General features: G+C 40.4%; 1 protein-coding gene across 4 annotated transcripts; it reads left to right on the plus strand.

Moving 5' to 3' along the window:
• Positions 1-1,023: 1,023 nt before the first annotated feature.
• LOC121846892 (predicted GPI-anchored protein 23) lies at positions 1,024-11,648 on the plus strand. Of its 4 annotated transcripts, none has more exons than XM_042325416.1 (11): positions 1,300-1,964; positions 7,587-7,614; positions 7,657-7,717; positions 8,222-8,266; positions 8,702-8,797; positions 9,853-9,897; positions 10,102-10,263; positions 10,437-10,571; positions 10,645-10,797; positions 11,120-11,254; positions 11,346-11,648. In XM_042325416.1, the coding sequence occupies exons 1-11, from the start codon at positions 1,870-1,872 to the stop codon at positions 11,486-11,488; spliced, it is 1,098 nt and encodes a 365-aa protein (XP_042181350.1). In that variant the 5' UTR covers positions 1,300-1,869; the 3' UTR covers positions 11,489-11,648. The 4 variants fall into 4 exon arrangements, with proteins under 4 accessions (XP_042181351.1, XP_042181350.1, XP_042181349.1 ...); XM_042325418.1 differs by adding an exon at positions 7,944-8,073 and having other exon boundaries at positions 1,521-1,964; positions 7,587-7,717; positions 11,346-11,647; XM_042325417.1 differs by having other exon boundaries at positions 1,024-1,964; positions 7,587-7,717; positions 11,335-11,432.
• Positions 11,649-13,364: the final 1,716 nt, after the last annotated feature.

The raw sequence follows: 13,364 nt of genomic DNA on the forward strand, positions 1-13,364 counted from the left end.
AAGTGCACACATCCCTGAGTCGCTGCTCTTTTCAGTTCGCTGCAGCTAGTGACTGGAACGAGCTGCAAAAAACACTCAAAGTTTTATCTCCATCTCTTCATTCAAAGACTCAATCATGGACACTCTTACTGACAGTTGTGGCTGCTTCATGTGATGTATTGTTTTCTCTACCTTCTTGCCTTGGTGCTGTTGTCTGTGCCCAATAATGTTTATACCATGTTTTGTGCTGCTACCATGTTGTGCTGTTCCCATGTTGTGTTGCTACCATGTTGTTGTCATGTGGTGTTGCTACCATGCTGTGTTGTCATGTGTTGCTGCCATGTTATGTAGTGTTGTGGTCTCTCTCTTGTCGTGATGAGTTTTGTCCTATTTAAAAAAAAAAACTAAAAAAACAAGTCCCCATCCCAAAAGGAGGACTTTTGGTAGGACGTTATTGTAAATAAGAATTTGTTCTTAACTGACACTACTAGTTCAATTTAAAAAAGAATAATAAAAAAATCAGAAGGTGCTGAATGGAGATCACAAGCTCTTCTACTGAGCAGCAGTGTTGCGATGGAGGGAATAGCCTTTATGGAGACTACCTAAAACCACTGTAACAGAGTTATTGTAAAGTGTGGGAATAAGCTTATGCCAGACTTAGCCTTCGTTTACCCTCTCCCTTGTTCATTTCAAAGTCCATATGTTCATGACCCGATTCATATAAATCATGTCAAATCATTTTAAATTCATATTAACCCCTCAAACAGAATATGCTTTGGCAAGATTTTGAGTGATGAAAGAAATGTCTATGGTGCAATATTGAATTAGTCGTATTTTGAGAAGGTGCATGCATGGGGATGTCCACGTCACCCAGTTATATGCCCATGCTGTAGAGACACCTAGCGGACTGCAACTTCACTCTTGTTGGCGTAATACAGCTAGTGCTATCTTGACTTGCACTGGAAAATCCATTACATTAGCGACCTAACTGTGAAGTAAACTCAGCTGAGGAGTATTAAAGGATGGAGACTAGACTAGAAAATGTGCAGGATACCTCTTTTGGTTTCCCTGACTTCTGTTTTTTTTAATACTGTGTTATGCTTGTTTGTGTAGCACTCCTCACAGGATGTTTGGTGTACGTTTTCTGGGGGGTAGAATTAGAATCAGAATTGCAACACAAGATTAGTCCATAATTGTATGTTCACAGATTAAATTTAATGTTTATGTTTCATGTTTCACACATGGCTTTTCTTACAATCCCAACAATTTAAGTATGGGTTTTCTTACGACCCTAACGATTCAACCTTTTGGCAGCTACCTGGCTCCATACATAATCCTACCTCTCCCCGTTTTCCAGTCGTTCAGTACAGCACTGTTTCCTATCAATTGAATGTCCCAGAACGTACAAAAGTATTGAACTCAGCCAACTACAATTTAGCTTTCTGCCACATGCAAGTAAATCGACGCTTTTCATTGGCTGATATGCATTTTTAACTGGAGAATCCATTTAACTTTAAATTGTTGCTTATGTTCGCAAGTACGTCACTGAGGTCTCTTAGTTATGTCCAACGTTATCAATGAACAATGCATGTTTTTCTTGACCAAATGCGACACAATCCCATTGCCTTCCAGTCAAAAAACTACACTAACCGCATTATCTGCATTGCGTCTTATTTCACCCAGGACAAAGTGCAGAGTTGTGTCTCTCGCTTCACATCTGCGACTCCTACACTCACTTCCCTGAAATGGAAACTGGGCGGAGATCTCGTTCCTGAAGCTCGAAAGTGAAAGTATAAGAAGCATTATAGAAGGCTTGATGCTTTTTGTAGCTTGATGGTTAACATTATCACAGGTTTGTAAACCGTGTAAGGCTTATCATTATCGTAACCTATGTGGGCTGTACATGGACCAATGAGATTGCGCGCATGTCGGCCCCTTCCTCAACTGTTCATCGAGTGTGTGCCACGGACACCACCATTTTTGATGTGAGTATTTGCCAATAGCACTACACAGCTGATTCAAATAATGAAAGATTGATGATGAGTTGGTTATTTGAATCAACCATGTTGACTATTAAAACCAACCCTAATGTGAGGTTCTGTGTTATACACTATAGCCCTTACCATATCATATGTGATGGAATATTATTTGCTGTTGGCTTGTGTGGGTATATGTGTTATGCAACACAGCTGACTTGAGACATTGTTAACAGTTTTAGGGCCATGGGCCTTTCTCGTGATGGAAAAATACAGAATAACATGAAGACAGGCACTGTGCAATGAGTTGTGAGGGCACATTCAGAACGTAGTGTTGCGGGAACAAACGGTATTTTGTTAGATAACAGGAGCCAGGTGTGAGATAACTGTATTGAGTGTGTGAGCGCATAGATATTCTACACAACTACAACGACTGACCGCTGAAGCGCTTAGGAGGCTGGGACCAGCCTGTGCGCCAACAATCAACGATAAGGCTGAGTGAGTTTAAACCATGCCCAGTCTCTACTCTGACAGGCCGGCTCGGAAAAGGGAACTACTTCTGTCAAGAGTATATTATAATATCTTTGTCAGGAACAAGTCAGTTCTCTGTTTGCCCTGCGAGGTGGGACAGAGAGCCCGTGTATATGAAAATTGCATGTACCACTTAATGCTTAGCTAATAAAAAATACATAGTATACAATCGGTGACTCAATGTCATATTTATCCTGATACCAGATTCGAATTGACGCAACCCTAACACTAACCAGAAACCGTGGATGGATGGCGGCATTCGCACAAAACTGAAAGCGCGACCCACCGCATTTAACCATGGAAAGAGGTCTGGGAATATGCCTGAATATAAACATTGTAGTTATTCCCTCCGCAAGGCAATCAAAAAATCGAAATGCCAGTACAGGGACAATGTGGAGTCACAATTCAACAGCTCAGACACGAGACGTATGTGGCAGGGTATACATGAAATCACAGACTACAAAATGAAATCCAGCCATGTCACGGACACCAACGTCACACTTCCAGACAAACTAAACACCGTTGCCCGCTTTGAGGATAATACAGTACCACCGTCGCAGCCCACTAACAAGGACTGCGCCCCCCCCCCCTCCTTCTCCTTGGCTGACATGAGTAAAAGATTTAAACGTGTTAACCCTCGCAAGGCTGCTGGCCCAGATGGCATTCCTAGCAGCGTCCTCAAAGCATGCGCAGACCAGCTGGCTGGTGTGTTTACGGACATATTCAGTCGCTCCCTATCCCAGTCTGTTGTCCCCACATGCTTCAAGATGGCTACCATTGTTCTTGTACCCAAAAGGAAAAGATAATTGAACTAAATGACTACCGCCCCATAGCACTCACTTCTGTCATCATAAAGTGCTTTGAGAGACTAGTCAAGGATCATATCACCTCCAACTTACCGGCCACCCTAGACCCACTTCAGTTTGCATACCGCCCCAACAGGTCCACAGACGATGCAATCGCCACCACACTGCCCTATCCCATCTGGACAAAATAAATACCTATGTAAGAATGCTGTTCATTGACTACAGCTCAGCATTCAACACCATAGTACCCTCCAATCTCATCATCAAGCTGGAGGACCTGGGTCTCAACTCCACCCTGTGCAATTGGGTCCTGGACTTTGACAGGCCGCCCCCAGTTGGTGAAGGTAGGAAACAGCATCTCCAATTCGCTGACCCTCAACACTGGGTCCCCACAAGGGTGCATGCTCAGCCCTCTCCTGTACACCCTGTTCACCCATGACTGCGTGGCCATGCACACCTCCAACTTAATCATCATGTTTGCAGATGACAACGGTAGTGGGCTTGATTACAAACAACGACGAGACAGCCTACAGGGAGGAGGTGAGGGCACTCAGAGTATGGTGTCAGGAAAACAACCTCTCACTCAACGTCAACAAAACAAGGGAGATTATCGTGGACTTCAGGAAACAGCATGACCATTACAGCACCCGATGTCACAGGAAGGGCAAAAGATCATCAAGGACATCAACCACCCGAGCAACTGCCTGTTCACACCGTTATCATCCAGAAGGCACGTCAAATACAGGTGTGTCAAATCTGGGACCGAGAGGCTGAAAAACAGCTTCTGTCTCAAGGCCATCAGACTGCTAAACAGAAATCATTAACTCAGAGAGGCTGCTGCCTACATTGAGACCCAATCACTGGACACTTTAGTAAATGGATCACTAGTCACTTTATACAATGCACTCTAAATAATGCTTAAATAATACGTTACTCATATCACATGTATATACTGTATTTTATACCATCTATTGCACCTTCGCCATTGCTCATCCATATACTTACATGTGCATATTCTCATTCACCCCTTTAGATTGTGTATTAGGTAGTTGTTGGGGAGTTGTTAGATTACTTGTTAGATATTACTGTTAGATATTATTGTTATATGTTATTGCACTGTCAGAACTAGAAGCACAAGCATTTCGCTACACTCGCATTAACATCTGCTAACCATGTGTATATGACAAATCAAATTTGATTTGATTTGAAGTGAACTCAAGAGAAAATCACCAGAGGACAGGAATATAAAAAACAAAACAAAGAAGGCATAGGTAAATTACCTCCCACCCCACCCTGCTGGAGAAACAGATGAGACCCTGGAGAGGGAGTGAGTGGAGCTACTGGGAGAAGTACAAATATGTGACAACTACAACATTGTGAGTGCCATAATGTCGTTCAGGCCCTTCCTTTGAAAGACTTAGAAGAAAGATGGCCAGCCCTGTTTGAGCTCACTCGGGTACAACATACAGCTGAATGAAAATAGTCAATGTAGGTAGAAAATGTATATTGATCAAAATATTTTTTCGTCTTGACCTAATATTCTAATCTACAATGAAATATGCATTAAAGATTAGTCAAGATTAGTCTGAACATTCTCACTCAGCACATGCTTTGGGAGGGGTTTCCCAATAGCATTATGGCTCTCAGATCATCTTTTGTCCTTATCTGTTCAGAAGATCCCCCCTGGATTTTTGCATAAATTGGTCATACAATTTGATAGACAGTCTGCTTAAACTAATAACACACAAACAATTATACATTTTCATGTCTTTATTGAACACACTGTGTAAACATTCACAGTGTAGGGTGGGAAAAGTATGTGAACCCTTGGATTTAATAACTGGTTGACCCTCCTTTGGCAGCAACTCAACCAAAGGGTTTCTGTAGTTGCGGATCAGACCTGCACGACGGCCAGGAGGAATTTTGGACCATTCCTCTTTACAAAACTGTTCCAGTTCAGCAATATTCTTAGGGTGTATGGTGTGAACCGCTCGCGAGGTCATGCCTCAACATTTGAAATCGGATTGAGGTCAGGACTCTGACTGGACCACTACAGAAGGCGTATTTTCTTCTGTTGAAGCCATTCTGTAGTTGATTTACTTCTGATGATTTGGGTCATTATCCTGTTGCATCACCCAACTTCTGTTGAGCTTCAATTGGCGGAGAGATAGCCTTACATTCTCCTGCAAGATGTCTTGATAAACTTGGGAATTCATTTTTCCGTCAATGATAGCAAGCTGTCCAGGCCCTGAGGCAGCAAAGCAGCCCCAAATCATGATGCTCTCTCTACCATAATTTACATTTGTGATGAGGTTTTGATGTTGGTGTGCTGTGCCTTTTTTTTCTCCAGGAACAACTCAACTTTAGTTTAATCTGTCCACAGAATATTTTGCAAGAAGCGCTGTGGAACCTCCAGGTGCTCTTTTGCGAACTTCAGACTTGCAGCAATGTTTTTTCTGGACAGCAGTGGCTTCTTGTTTAGTGTTTTACGTATCGTAGACTCGTCAACAGAGATGTTAGCATGTTCCAGAGATTTCTGTAAGTCTTTAGCTGACACTCAAGGATTCACCTTAACCTCATTGAGCATTCTGCACTGTGCTCTTGCTGTCATCTTTGCGGGACGGCCACTCCTAGGGAGAGTAGCAACAGTGCTGAACTTTCTCCATTTATAGGCAATTTGTCTTACCGTGGACTGATGAACATCAAGGCTTTTAGAGACCCTTTCCAGCTTTATGCAAGTCAACAATTAATCTTACTGTAGGTCTTCTGAGATCTCTTTTGTTCGAGGCATGGTTCACATCAGGCAATGCTTGTGAATAGTAAACTCAAATTCTGTAACTGTTTTTTATAGGGCAGGGCAGCTCTAACAATCATCTCCTATCTCGTCTCATTGATTGGACTCCAGGTTAGCTGACTCCTGACTACAATTAGCTTTTGGAAAAGCCATTAACCTAGGGGTTCACATACTTTTTCCAACCTACACTGTGAATGTTTAAATTATGTATTCAATATAGAAAAACACAATCATGTGTGTGTTATTAGTTTAAGCACATTGTGTTTGTCTATTGTTGTGACTAAGATGAAGATCAGAACAAATGTTATGACTAATTGATGCAGAAATTAGAAAGGGTTCACATACTTTTTCTTGCCACTGTATTTTGTAACAATATGTGCAATGTATGTTTTGAAAACCCATGTTTTAATGAATCTAAAACAGTTTGAATGAGGTATTTGAGCTAAAGTTCATATTGTGCTTTGTCTAAAGTGCTAATTCCAAACTATCGCCTAAACCTTATGCAGTTGTGAACATCTGAAATGATTTGTAGTCAGGTGCAAGCTATCTGGATGTACAGGTAACTTTACCTAAGGAGGCAAGGTGTAGTTATACCCAGAATGCTTACAGATGACAAAATAATGAGCACTCCACAAATGCCTAAGGAGTAGGGTTTAAGGGGCAATTTGAGTTTGAAGAAATTATAACATTTATTTTTATTCAAAATAAAGATGTTGAAGTTGAACACTGTTGTTTCTTTTTGCATATTCCCTTGTATAGAAATAACCATTTTTAGTAAATTATTATTATTAAAGTATGTTGAGGCAACTATTTACATCAGCTTTTTAAGTATAGTTGTGAGTATATATTTGAGTAGTAGGAACCCAATTTAAATACATTTTACTAACCTGAATACAATAAGTTACTACATTTGTAGATTAAACATAGAATATCAATTACGATACTGAGAAGATTCAGCAAATTAATCTTACAATAGTAGTTTGGTAACTAGTTAAATTAAGTATATCAAACTTATAACATTAGTTCTGGGACTTGAAGGACTTAAGCAGGCTAAACAATAAAATAGCTGTTCTGAACCTGATAAAATGAAGTTGGATGAAAGGAAATTGAGATCCAGTTGTTTGCACTTAATATCTTTGAGTTTGTAATACACTAAAAGTGAAGCATATTATACTTAAAATATCCTCCTTGTTGGATTTACTTAAAAAGCTGATGCAAATAGTTACCTACATTTTTTTAAAGTAAAAGGGACACAATATTTTGTGTAGTGCACCGACCATATCTCTGCCGGTACCCGGTGAGCTGCAGGAGCATTGGAATGACTGGATAGAATATTTTGAATTGTACATTATACAGGGCAGACATAACAGGCTTGCCAGACGAAGAGAAGATAACATTGTTATGCGCTTGCCTTGGCAATGAGGGACTGTGCATCTTAAATACCCTGACAATGACTGAAACATGTGCAGCAATGATTGATGCCCTCACTGTTTACTTCAGCAATGCTCAGGAGCCTCAGGACTGTCAGGACTGTCAGCCTCGGGACTGTCAGGAGCCTCGGGACTGTCAGGAGCCTCGGGACTGTCAGGAGCCTCGGGACCCAGATGATTCACAAAGAATCAAACAGAACAGTGAGTCAAACAGAACATCCCAAAACTATCACAATTCTGATCATCAAAATGGGAGCACCATATTCAACATTTGTACAAATAGCAACATGCACCCATAATGTTTAAAGTTCATAAATACTTATGAAAACATTTAATAGTTGGCCAGAGAGTGTTAAGTACAAAACACGTTTAGAATTTACCAAAACAAACCTATATTTAATAACAGAACATAATGTGTTGATTACAGGTCACATGTCTGCATCCATCTTGGGTCATCTGTATTCCTCTTAAGTATTAGCCCACTGAGCTAAAGCCCACCAAACTCACAAAGCCAACTCAATGACACTCCAGGGTTTCCTGTTGTCAAGTGATATTAAGTATGACTAGCAATCCTGGAAAATATCCATGATGATGTGTTTTGTGTTTTACTGTTGTGAATAACAAGTTGACTTACTGGCTAACACATACAGTATCTTTATCAACAAGCAGGATATCATAAAAGAGCAATATTTTTTTTCTATTTAGGAAAAAGGATGATCATTACAGGAGCAGCAGCAACCGTGGGAGCAAGTAAGATAATGTATTTAGTCAGCATGAATATTATATTTGATCCAATAACTCCACTAATCTGATTGATCTGTATTATATTTGTTGATTTTTGCTATAAAAATTTAAAAAACACTGTGGTCAAAATCCATTGTAGACATAAGTTCAAACAATGTAAATGGAACAATAATTGCCAGAATAAGAAACACAATATAAATGGCACAATAATTGTCAGTATAAGATAAGGAATCTCTAGTCTATGCTCTGAACATTATTGGTTAAGCCCTTTCTAGGTGTTACCTTCAAATAATTTCACAGTTGTGTTCCTACTTTCTTTTGTCATTTAGGCCTAAGTCATTCACATTATAGTTATACCATTGTCAAACCTCCTATAACAGGGAGCCATGTATGTTTTTGGTTGTTTGCTCATGCATGCTCTTGTCTGCTGGACCTTCACAGCTGCAGCAGTGTTGGGGGCACCAGTAGCCCTGGGAGTGGCAGGTTTGACTACTGTTGGGGTTGCTGCTGGAGCAACTGCAGGGGGCGCCGCAATAGGTAAAATCAAAGAAAGTTTAATGGCATGATGGAATAAAGGAAGCCAATGGTAGTGTTTGTGATTATACTGTTTAGATCATATGACTTATTGAGTAGAATTTATCATTGATGATTGACTTAGTCATTTTCTTCTTTGCTCTTATAATATAAGGATGTGTATCCTGTGTGTATCCATTTTGGGTCACCCATGTTCTTTGAAACTATTACCCCACTGAGCCAAAACCCACTAAAGTCCCAAAGCCACCTCCATGACACTCATAGGTTTCAAGTGGTATTCAGCATGACCAGAAGTCCTGGAAAATATCTATGATAATGCGTTTTGTGTCAAAAAGCATAATTGTAGATTTTTTCCCAGGAAGTAAATGCAGGCTTTCTATTAGGATAGCTATGAGGCTTTCTATTAGGATAGCTATGAGGCTTTCTATTAGGATAGCTATGAGGCTTTCTATTAGGATAGCTATGAGGCTTTCTATTAGGATAGCTATGAGGCTTTCTATTAGGACAGCTATGAGGCTTTCTATTAGGACAGCTATGAGGCTTTCTATTAGGATGGCTATGAGGCTTTCTATTAGGATAGCTATGAGGCTTTCTATTAGGATAGCTATGAGGCTTTCTATTAGGATAGCTATGAGGCTTTTTATTAGGATAGCTATGAGGCTTTCTATTAGGATAGCTATGAGGCTTTCTATTAGGATAGCTATGAGGCTTTCTATTAGGATAGCTATGAGGCTTTCTATTAGGATAGCTATGAGGCTTTCTATTAGGATAGCTATGAGGCTTTCTATTAGGATAGCTATGAGGCTTTCTATTAGGACAGCTATGAGGCTTTTGTATGCAGTGTATATAATTACATTTTGGGACTATATGAAGGGTGGACTGACGGGCTAGAACATTTTTCTTGAGTAAAAGTCCTTTTAACCTTTTGAATCCAAAATGGCGAGTACCTAGTTTACAATCAACAACCACGGTTACTGTGATGGATTGGGTGAATTACAAGTTGAGGTGCCATAAAAGGAGGTTATCATAAAATAAGCAATATTTTCTTAACCATTTAGGAACGGGTACAATTGCTGCAGCAGCAACAGCAACAGTGGGAGCAGGTAAGATTATTTATTTAGTCAGCATGAATTCAAATGATCAATTACCAGCTTCAAATAATTTGTATAGATGTACAGTTTTGCTACTTTGTTTTGTTGTTTAGGCCAAACATTCACATGACAGTGATACTATTGTCAACCTCCTATAACATGAGGCCAGGTATGTTTCTGGTTGCTTGCTCAAGTGTTTCTGCTGGGCCTTCATAGTTGCGGCAGTGGCAATGGCACCAGTTGTCCTAGGAGCGATAGGATTCACTGCTGGTGGGATTGCTGCTGGATCATATGCAGCAAGCATGATGTCTGCAGCAGCTGTGGTAAATGGAGGTGGGGTAGCAGCAGGGGGTCTTGTTGCTGCTCTACAGTCAGCAGGTAAATACGAAGAAAGCTACAGTCTTTCGAATGAAATAAAGATGGACAATGGTGGTTCTTGTGATGTCATAACTTACTAAATCACATGACTTGATGTCGTTTATCATTGCTGTTTGGATTTTTTGTAATTTTTTTATGTGGGACAGTGACAGATGTGTATGTGGTCAACCTAGGTGCTGCAGGGCTTTCAGGAGCGGCTACAGCGGCGGTGGGAGGTGCTGGAGCTGCGATTAGTGGAGCCTTGGGATGGGGGGCCGCAGGAGCAGGGTTCTCAGGAGCGGCAGCAGCTACTACAGCAGCTACGGCAGGTGTGTGAGTGGCAGTGTAATGTAAGGAAGTTTGTTTCTCATATGGGATAGTGACGTGTGTGGTCTTCTCTAGGTGCTGCAGGGCTCTCTGCAACGGCTACAGCAGCCGCGGGAGGTGTTGGAGCAGCAGTTGGGGGAACAGCAGGATGGCTGGCCTCAAGGACAAGGACACCTGAAAAGGAGGAAGGAAAAGATACAGGAGCAGCTACAGCAGCTGCTGCAGGAGGTTTATCAGATTAATTTATCATTGATAAATTGGTCATGTAAGTCAAATTAATATTTGGCCTCTAGAGCTAAGGACTGTATTGGCTGTAAGGCTGGTTCATGTAGGTAAGCTACCACTATGGGGCAGTAGTCAAAGTGCAAGAAATAGTTGTCACTTTATGGCATACATGAAAAGGCAAGGTACTTTTAGTAGGTAAGGTAAAGGCTTGATCAGGTGTGGTGAGTTGCAGGGAGGGGGCGTGGCCAGAAGGTAATTGGGATAAGAGCAGTGAGGATGTTTGTATCTCGTATGTGGAACAGCAATGTGTGTGGTTTTCCTCTAGGTCTTCCTCTAGGTGCCACAGGAGAGGCTACAAAGGCTGTGGGAGGTGTTAGAGCAGCAGTTGTTGGAGCGTCTGAAGGGGAGGGAGGAGTCGAGGAGAGAGAGCTTTCAGGAACGACTACAGCAGCTGCAGAAGGTGTGTGAGGAGTCATTTATCATTTTAATTGGTAATGTAAGGATATTTGTATCTCGAATGTGGAACAGCGATGTGTGTGGTCTTCATCTAGGTGCTGCAGGGCTTTCAGGAGAGGCTACAGCAGCTGTGGGTCGTGTTAAAACAGCAGTTGGTGGAGCGGCGGGTTGGCTGTTCTCAAGAATCAGGACGTCTAAAAAAGGAGGGAGCAGAGTAAAGAGGGAAGAGGGAGGATGAGAAGAGGGCCCTTTACATAAAAACTGTTGATGTTATGAATGTTTTTTTTGTTGCTCCTTAATTATTTGTTATTTTTATATTTTTCTCATTGGAAGGTTGCAAGTTCAAACACCCGAGCTGACAAGGTACAAATCTGTCGTTCTGCCCCTGAACAGGCAGTTAAACCACTGTTCCTAGGCCGTCATTGAAAATAAGAATTTGTTCTTAACTGACTTGCCTAGTTAAAATAAAGCTAAAAAAAATCTCATTTTTATTTCAGATTTTTGAGTTTATTTTAGCAAATATTTTCTCGATAAAAAAACATGAGCAGGTGCAGAGTAATAGTTTGTGTGGAGGTGCTGACTAATGACGAATAAACTATCAAAATAAAGAAAGTTGCACTCTCCATGTATAAATCCCCAGCAATTTAATGGGTATTTACCAACGTTTCGGCATCACTGTGCCTTCCTCAGGGTCTGAGTTTACAGTAAATATTTTCTCAACACTGTTTTTTCTTGGTTAAAAACTTCTTAGATTTCTTTTTTAAGGGCTTGTAAGTAAGCATTTTACTGTAAGGTCTACCCACACCTGTTGTATTTGGTGCATGTGAGAAATAACACTTGATTTGATTTTGATTTGAATGATTTCATAATGGTGTTATGAGTGCATATGTAAACCCCCTTTTGGTGTTGCCAAAACACATACTGGTATATACCCACTCAACATGTATTGCAAACAGATGCATGCACATCCACTCAGAGGAACAATTATGCATGTGACAAAATAATTAACAAACATACTTTCAAAATAGAGGTCTATTGTATAATGGAAACATGTTTTTTTAGTTGTCACCATACCCAGCCCTTTGACACACCAAACACAGAACAGGTGTGTAATGTGCTTTGCAGGTGTGGTTCCCTTGCACATGCTGAATAAATGTAATTCAACCACTGCAAACCCTCATACTTCCTGGCGAACAAATTTTCCGGTGGAGTTTCATTCAAATAAGTTTTCAGTACATTTATTTCTAAAGACATCCCTTTAAATTTGCTGAAAAGCACCTGTTAAGTCGATTTTTCTCAACAGACTCACTAGAATATATGGAGAGAATGTTCAGAATTTTAGAGATCAATGAAAGAATGTAATTTAAATACACACATATTTGTCTCACTTCAGCACTAATTAAAAAATACTCTGATCTTGTATATTATTTCGGGTTCGGAAAGAATTTATGAATAAAAAAACAGGTTTGAAAAGCCTTTACTTAGAGAATTATATTGGTGAATCAAAAATACAGTGGTTTGATTCATCCTGAAAATTGACATATTCAATTGGTCAGTCCATTAAATATTGGAATGTGAGAAAAGTGTACAATAGGGGTTGAACAAGGAGTCCTATAAATCTACCCTAATAATCGTCACTAATTACAGATGACAACAGTCCAGTAGTCGTGAACCGTGCGCCAGACTCCAGGTTTTATACTGCTAGGTATGGTCTGCGTTCCATAAAGATTCATATAGGCTACATGCCCTTAATTATTGCACAACATGTAATACGTCAGCGTAATATGATCCACTATTGCTAGCAATACTAAAGAACAACCACACAAACGTGACAGAGGAAAGATTTAACAATGGAATTATGAGTGGCACCTTTAGGCCTAGATTTCCGGGGCTTCAACCCAAGAGGTTTTTGATCCAGAAAGAAATTGTTTTTCTGACTGAACCACATATCTTTTGACAGTAACGCAGTGTCCCGTTTTGGACTGAAGCTGAACTTTACAATATTATATTTAACCCCGTTTAAAATGAGCAATGTTGAGGTGGTAGAACTGACCAAATGAAATGAATCGTAGACGTATTATAACCTATTCCATTCTACAGGTTAACATGCTTGG

Source organism: Oncorhynchus tshawytscha, linkage group LG08 (assembly GCF_018296145.1).
Source record: "Oncorhynchus tshawytscha isolate Ot180627B linkage group LG08, Otsh_v2.0, whole genome shotgun sequence".
NCBI classification, from domain to species: Eukaryota; Metazoa; Chordata; class Actinopteri; order Salmoniformes; family Salmonidae; genus Oncorhynchus; species Oncorhynchus tshawytscha.